An 8928-nucleotide genomic window follows, 5' to 3' on the forward strand; every position below is an offset into this window, starting at 1 on the left:
TACAGTTGGCCGCATATGAAACATCATGCCTGGTTTTGATATTTAGAAACCTCCCCTCCCAGCATGTTGAGAGCTGCATCTGTCAGAAACACCATGAAACACGACACTGACCCCAACAAATGTTTGAATTGCTTTTTGGTTTCCATTTTATTGCTCTCCTGTTGCTGAGCTCTGGCCAGAGAACATGATCGTTCATTTCACTCTACAAACATAACAGAGGATTCAGCAGGAGAGTAGAATACGATCCAGTGTCTGACATTCTCCTCTCAGGCCTATATTCACTGTAAGAGGCAAAGAGACAGAGTAGCTTAGAATTTGGCCAAAACGTTTTTACACGTGGGTTTCACTGAGAACCTCACACAATAACTAAATGTTTTATGGCAGGATATTTTTCAGACTCTTCTTTTTAGTCTTTTTTTGACTGTAAATTCAAAACTCTTGGCATGAGCCTTTTAACAGAGTGATGTGAGAAGTGTGTAGTGGCACAGATATGACTGGACATTACCAGTCAGCTGGAAGGCAAACAGCTGGTGCTGAATCAGTTCTCTACGCTAGGGACTAACTTTTGTTCATAGGGCTGGGTATGGCAACTGATTTCCTAATCGATTTGATTCAATATCAATTAATTTGGAGATATTTCAGTTTCAGTAAAAAAAAAGTTCCGCCTGTACAAAGATGGAACTCTCTAAGCTGGTGCATTATTTAAAATGTATACGTTAGAAATTGACCCCTAAGCAGTAACATTAATGCACTGTTTATTTAACTTAACATTGTTTAGTTCAGCAGTTAAAGGACAAGCAACCATAATTAGCTAACCCATCCAGTATGAACCATGTTATATCTCCAGTGTATTACAACAACTTCAGATTTTAAATCACATCACCAGTCAGACAGTGTAAATAAGGTGGCTACAACCAGACTTCGGGAGCGCCACTTCACTCATATGTTAGTGAGTAGCTAACGTAGCGTGGCTCCAATATCATTAAGACGTCAGAAGCATCATTTTCATCATCACTGTACAGCCGTATATCCTTGCATATGACCGCATATGAGGCTATAGCCTAAGTTATTTTTTGAGCACTTGGAGAATTTGACGGTAACTCGATTGTCGATGTCTTCTCCAGTGAGGTTTGATTGGGCTCGGACGTCTTTGCTGATAGCGTTTGTGCTGACAGCAGGTGATGTCTGTTTAAATGGTTTAAGAGATTTGTACTAGTTCCACAACATGTGACCCCTAGTTTGAACATCTTGCATATGGCTTCACTTTTGTCCAGCTCTCCTCTGTCCTCATAATTTTTAAATAAAAATGCTGTGACACGTCTGCCTTCAGGCCTGACGTTGGTTTAAGTGGAGCAGCTTCTGACATGTTTTTGTACATGATATGGTTGCGCATCACACGAGACTAACGCAGAGGATACAGGAAATGGCATATCAAAAAAATTAATGCAAGGATTTTATGAATCCATATTGGATCTTTCAAATGAAGATCGATATGAATCAGAAAATCTTTTTTTCAAAACCCAGCTCTATTTGTTAATATACAAACAATATATTAATTATGAAATTGTGTGTGGGATCTCAATTGCCAGTCGGTCACGTAGTGTGAAAACCACAATAAATTTAAGGTGAAATAAACATTAAATTCTATTCTTAAACTAACTGATAAATGTTAACACTTCTTGATTAATTCTCACTTCCCCACATCTAGACGTAGACAGCTGTGAGAAGTGGCTAAGCTGCAAGAATGACTTCCTCCAGGAGTACCTGCACCAGGTGCTAACAGAGCTGCCCAGCTGCCCATGTTCCTACCCCTCTGAGGCTGTTTACAGCGCCGTTAACATCCAGGACAGCAAACTTCGCAAGACCTACCGCTGGAGGGACGCAAGCGGACCCAAAGAACGCCTGGACATCTACAAACCTTCAGCCAGATTCTGCATCCGCTCAATGCTGTCGTATGACAGCACAACGTTGGCAGCGCAGCACTGCTGCTACGATGATCAGATGAGACTGATCACACGAGGAAAAGGATCAGGAGCACCCAATTTGATCAGTACAGAGTTCTCTCAAGAGCTGCATTACAAGGTGGATGTGCTCCCCTGGATCCTGTGCAAGGGGGACTGGAGTCTGTTTCACTCAGTCAGGCCGCCCAACAATGGTCTGGAGTGTTCAGATAATCCCCTTGACGCAGTGTTTCAGATGGAACTTAAAGAGGCCAGGGAGTACTGAGTCACAACAAGTAGCATGGACAACATGGAGACTGGTGGTAGAGGGTAGTTTCTCCATCCTGCACAGAAAAACTGAACTCCAATGTTAAAACAGCTGACGTCCTTCTACCATCAACTCATGTCAGCTTTAATACTTTTGAAATCTCATGGATTGAGTTGACACTTCGGCTACTTTGTTTGTTGTTGTTTTTTAAAGACATAACTTTCAAATTAAATGTGAAACATTTTTATACTCGAAGATAGTTGTTGTTGGTACCATTGGAAGGGCAATGAAAACCAGGACTGAAGTTCTGTTTGAATCCCTGTTCCTGTATGCTGCTACTCAGTTGGGATGTGCTTACCTGAGGTGAATGTGAGTGTACAGTATCAGAGTGAGTGTGTACAAAACTTATTTATTGGCCCCTGAACTATTTTAATCAGATCTACTGTCCCACGCAAGGACAGTTTAGTTGGTAATAAAGTCAAATGGACCTTTGGACTTTGAATGCTTTATTTCTTTATCTTTACCGAAAATCTGACAGAATTATTGCCAGAGCATGTCTGCGGTTTTCCATTCCACGTCTGCCATGTCATTATTCAACCCAGTATAAAGGCAGGTCATGAAATAATCATGAAATGCTATCTATTGTTGTTATATACAGGGACACCAATTGTACATTTAATTTCATGTCTTTCACACAATGATAATAGAAAGTTAATCAGGATCATTTTTGTGATGGACACACAAATTAACACATCCATGTGACTGCAACATCCAGAGCAGTTGTCCTTGCGAAAGATTACTTACGGTGGGGGGAAGGGTGTGGAAGTGCATGGGTCCAACACATAGATCGTATGAAGTCATCAGGATGTCACCCATTTGTTTAGGACTACGGTTTTAAAACCCCAAGTTCGTCATTTCAGCCATCGCCATCTTGAATGTGGAGGAGCGACGGATGGATCTGACCAACGCGCCAGAGCGGCACCCCATGCCGCAACCTTATCTATCTTTTCTGACTTCATCTGGTTTCTGGTGTGAAGCTGCTAACAAAGCTAGCTACCATAATACAAGATAAACTTGTGTGTTAAAGTAATCTTTGTAGCTTATTGTATAGGTACCATCAGTACCCTAAAGCATATCCTGCTTTATGGTCTCGAAATATGGCCATTTTTACGAAATGAACATCATGTTGTATTGAAGAATGTTGAAACTCACAAATGAGACCATACACTTATGTTAATTAATGCTTACTGAGATAATAAATCAGGTGATAATTAGGGTATTTTTCTTATAGACTTTCATTCCATCAGACTTGGAAAAGTCGCCCCCTGATGGCCATGAAAGAGAATGCAAGTTTAAGGCACTTCAGATTTTCCTTCACTTTTCATAACTGGAGGTTGCTGCCTGGTAAACAGTAGCTGTTTGATTATAAACCATGGTCTGTCCATGGTACAAACAACATTGTATTTTATGGCATTATTTTGAGTGTTGATGGAACAGCTACGATGTTAGCATGGCCTATTATCCCACGATCAAACTTGTACGAGTAAAAGTTGAAAATCTACTATGCGTAGTTCTGGAACCACAGTCCCCTTGTTTTACTAACGTTACATTTAATTGTGTACTAGTAACCAGTGAATTCATGCACTTCCCCAATATTATTTCGGAATTTGAAGGTTTACAGTTTATTTCATGTCTACCAACTCCACCCTCTGTCATTTCAGCATGCCCTCGGATCAAGGTAACCTAATAATGCTACCATGTTGATTTAAACTAATCCCCGGTATTAGAGCTTGTTTGGGCTCAGTTGTTCCATTGAAGAGCCGACCTGTGTTGAAATGTTTTCCTTTCCCCATGACATTCCTTAAAAGAGTCTTTTTTGACGTGTGTGTATGAAAGATTTGGAAATATTGTATTACAAAAATAAATGCATTTTTCCTTTTATTTGCAGTGTTTTATGTTACAGTAAATTATAACCTAAATGAAACAGAAGAGGGGAAGAAGATTGTGTGAGGAGGGACAGGAAGTTGATAGATAGATGCTCCACCCCCCTCCTCCTGACCTTGTGTGTGCGTGTGTGTGTGTGGACCCTCTGTAAACATGACTTTTGAAGTTTCCTCCTTCCCCCTGCTGTTCTGAGGCCTATTGCTCAACCCTGTTGGGTGAAAACACTGACAGCATGTTGTTTTGACAACAGGATACAGAAATTCCTTGCTGGGTCTTTATCACATATTAGACAAATATCAGAAATGGGGCTCGCACATAGATCGTTCCATTTACCATAGATGCATTTATGTAGTACACATACTGTATACACAGGCATATCTGCTGACAGTGCGACTTCAGAGATTCCAGTTCATCAGCATGCCAACCACAATAAGGTTCAGAAACACTGGACGACAACTCAGCTTGGAAAAACTTTACAGAGAAGCGCTGGTGACAACACTGTAGAAAATGGAGGAGAGGAGTTTTGCCCGTGTCTGTCTGTCCTGAGCTTTATATGTCAGACAGATGACAGACCATAACAAAGAAAAGACTTACTGGGAGCAGATCTGCCGCTGTTGCTGGAGAGTTTAGAAAGCGTTAAACCCGGTATTTTATTCAGATTCTATATTCTTCCTGAATTAATTGGTGGTTGCTGTGACAGTGTGTCGCTAACAGAAAGCCTAGAGGGCAAAATATGATGGAACCTGCAGAGCTTTGTGCTTACAATGCACAGGTAAAGCGAACCATACTCGTACCTCGAGGTGGTCTGAGTATGGTTAGTTTCAGAGGGGTCCGAGTTCTCTTGGAATGTTCACATATGTGGAAAAAATAGTGCATCATCGCTCTGAGAGGTGTGATGTGTGAAAAAAAACTCAGGTAAAAAATACAATTTGTGAAGGTTGGTCAGCGGAGTCAACACTCAAAATAAAGAGACATATAGTCTATGCTACATGTATTTGAATGTCCACCTACCAGCCTATTTGTCATCATATTGTAGGGTTTTGATGGTGGTGAACCTCTACAGACAGGATGAAGCCAGCAGCAATTATAGCGCAAAGTATGGCCCAAAAAAATTGGCATCACACAAGTCAGGATCTTGGTTTCCAGGGCTCTGGGCCCTCATTTATCAGCAGTGCGTAGAAAAGGTTTTTGTCTATTCCCAATCAAATTTAGAATGTGCATACAAAAAAAAATGGTATTTAATTTAAATATGCGCACTCCAGTCATATGCACAATCAGTGTTGATGAATTGCACGTTATAAACCACCATGCTTGTGCACATTTGGGAAACGCCCCAAATTAACCATATATGGTAACAAAACATCCATTTAAAAACAATGTGAAAATTCCTATTTTCCCCTCACTGGAATAATGGCCAAAAGAGCAACTTTAAGAGGAACTTTTCTGCAACAGAGGTGCTGGTTACTGATGTTGAATCTATACAAAAGCTGTTGTTTAGTACACTTAGAGCCGATGTAACTAGCGCATGGACATGGTTACCAGTGCCGTTAATTCTGTCGGATCCGAGGAGAGATCCTTTTCATAACAAAAATAAAATAAAACAAATGGTTAGATATAATGCTCACTGCAAAAAAAGAGATTGCTGCAAAGAGACAATATTTGTTCAACTGGAGGACAGACCACAGCCGAGATCTCACCTTTAGACATGCACATTGCCAGCATAATTGGCGATACAGCTCTCTCTGGCATCGTGATCACAGAGATAGTTGCCCCTTTTAGATAGCTTTCTCGTTTTGTTATATATTGCCCCGTCATCAGTCTAAACGCTCGCCGAGGCGTAACGGCGTAACAGAATAATATATACTATATATAATAATAATATATTACACCTCTGAGATGGCAACGGAGGTAGTCACAGAGACGAGGCGATACAACCTGCTATCTAAACGCTCCAAAGATAAAATGCGGCAGTTGCTCATTGCCGTTATACGTATCAACATGCACAGCAACTTCGCTTGGGGTTGAAGAGTCGTGTAAATATGCAAGAGGAGCAAAAGTTCATCTTTCATAGTTGTTTTGACGCATCAAGCTAATCAGATTTTCAGACACGTCACGTAGCTGTCTCATTTGCTCACAAAGCCGGATTGTTATCTAAACGTACACACCGTTGCGGCGTTATGCCGTAAACAAAGTTCTATCTAAACGCTCTGGTTTCAAGATTACTTGAACACGACTTTATTTCCATATGGGTGCAGTCTATCGCTCCTATTATGTTTGGAAATCCAGTGATGGCGTGAAATCCCTGATCTGTGTAAGTGAACTGGATGTAGTTTAGGCCAAGGGAAATGATGGCATAGAACACTGCCGGCATAATCTTGCTCATTGTGGGCTGGGAAATGCCCGATCTGTCTCCAACCTCACGCTGGAACATGCCGGTGGCCAAAAAACCCAGAGTGGACAGGACTTGAATGTGAGCAGGAACGGCTTGCGTTCGTTTAGTGTCTCACTCCAACTTTGGTCCCAAATCATGGCATAAATATACCAATATCTGTTTGGGGAAGCGGTACAGTCTCATAAGCCACTGCTCTCACCAAAAAGATTGCTTGTGATCGTTTGTTTTCTACCCCTTCACGTGATGCAAGATGAGTTACATTTTCAAATACCTGTCACAGGTGTATTTTATAGATGTTGACACCAATAAGACTACATGCCTGTTCCTAACTACACAAAAGTACTAATTGAGTAATAACTAATCAAAGAAAATACGGAACATGAGTGGATATGATTGTTTAACGCATGCTGTGACACTAGCAATGCTTCCTATTTGCAGTTCCCCTATTCTACCACTAGATGCTGTGCGTAAGCATGGTCAGACAACTGTGATGGAATACAATTGCTTATTTTTTGTATCCTAACTATAACGCCGGTCCATGTATACTGTTCCTCCCCAAACCTGAAACATTAGCAGAAAAATAACTGTGTATTTTGTTAATGTCATGTAATCTTTTAATGGTTTAAAATTTTAAATATTGTGTTGTGTTTGTTTTTTCTCTCTCTTCCCCCTCCCCTTTCTGTTCTCTTTCTCCCGCAGGGCATGTGTGTGCCCGGTTTCCCGAAGCCTTCTTAAAGCCTTCTTAACACTACGTCATTCGTAACCCCTACTTAGAGTTCCTACTTAACATTTTGCGTGTTTCCCGAAACGTTCTTTGCTACAAATCTCTTTCGTACGTCATACGTTGGTAAGGGTGGTCTGGAGCACTCTTAGAGCCTTCTTAGCTCTACCGTAGCGATGTTTCAGCTCCTGACGCTAGTCGCCGCCACTGTACAGTAACCCAGAAATCCCTGTTGTGCATTGAACTGCACATTGCCAGTGTTGTGTTTCACCAATGGTTTTAAGTCATTCATGAAAGAAAATAATAATAAAATGTGCATGCATTTCATCACAAGGCTAAGCTTTACCTCAACCTCAGAAGTAGCCTAGCCTCTTGCAAGGCCGTCCTATTTTTGAAGAAAAGGCTGAAAACGACATACCCAAAGTAAAATGGTTACTGTTTTTGAACCCTTATGACTACAGGCACAAAGCTGAGCATTCCTGAAAGATAACCCTTTGAATTTTCTTCTGCAGGTGTCAGATTTACTCTAAGTGTTACTGACACTGAGTTACTGCAGCTCAAACATAGTGGAAATTGCATTTTTTTTTGCCTCGCCTAAATTATTTTTCTTTTTGAATGAAACAAGTTCGCTGTGGCTGTTATAGATAGGCCTAAAAGTTGAATGAAGCCACAGCCACAAGCCTGACCAACAACTGGTAGAAAGTAGATAAAAAGACACCCAAAAATGAGCTTTGCAAGTGCAGTGTTGTAGGGCAATGTCAGACGGAGCTGCATCTGGAACAAAGTGTTCCAAATGAGATTATGGGTATTTTTAGGTATATAATTCTACTTTTTTGTTGTTGTTTATTTCACCAGTTCTACAACTACTACTAATAAAACCAACATTTTTTTAATGTTTCTTTACATAACAGCCTTCTGTAATGAGACGCTGCATAACTATCATATCTGCAGGTCACAGTCTGACCTTTCTGAGCTGCTGCGCTCTCAGCCTCAAGCCCCCTCCCCCTATGTAACATACCGCTAGAATCGTAAACTCATTGGCTATAAGACCTGTCAGTCAAAAATGTACTCCTCTAACTATTGGCTCTCTGCCTGGGGATTCTCGTGGTGGCTCCTGAGCCACTCCAAAACCTTAATTTTGTTTGATTTTTAGACATTCAGAGGTGGACTTCCTTGTGTGCTTTCATCATCCTGCTGCATAACCCAACTGCGCTTCAATTGTATCATAGAGAGGAATTCATGGTTGATGGCATGTCGTCCAGGTCCTGAAGCAGCAAAACAGCCCCAGACCATCACACTTAAACACTGTAAAAAAAAAAACTAATAAAAAAAAACTGTTATTTTCTGGCAGCAGGGGTGACAAAAAAAATTTCTGTAAAAAACGGAACAATACTGTCATCTAAAAAAATTAAACTGTAAAAAAAACAGTAATTATTTGTACCATTTGTACCATTGTTATGACAAAGAATATTGTTAATCTACAAGAAACCTCTCTATAACTACAAAATATTTTACTTTTAACATATTTTAATTGTAAGAATAAACTTCTGGGGGCTGCACGGTGGTGTAGTGGGTAGCTGTGTGGAGTTTGCATGTTCTCCCCGTGTAAGCGTGGGTTTTCTCCGGGTTCTCCGGCTTCCTCCCACAGTCCAAAGACATGCAA

General features: G+C 40.7%; 1 protein-coding gene across 1 annotated transcript in view; it reads left to right on the forward strand.

The window, feature by feature from the left end:
* ism2a (isthmin 2a) overlaps window positions 1-4075 on the forward strand; it is a 28776-nt gene extending 24701 nt beyond the window's left edge. Inside the window, exon 6 of the mRNA XM_084014050.1 lies at window positions 1709-4075. Coding sequence (XP_083870176.1) covers window positions 1709-2226 — 518 coding nt within the window. The 3' untranslated portion in view covers window positions 2227-4075. The remainder of the gene's footprint in view (window positions 1-1708) is intronic.
* The last annotated feature ends 4853 nt before the right edge of the window (window positions 4076-8928 follow it).

The sequence above is a fragment of the Eutrigla gurnardus genome (assembly GCF_963514095.1).
Source record: "Eutrigla gurnardus genome assembly, chromosome: 7".
Classification (NCBI taxonomy): Eukaryota; Metazoa; Chordata; class Actinopteri; order Perciformes; family Triglidae; genus Eutrigla; species Eutrigla gurnardus.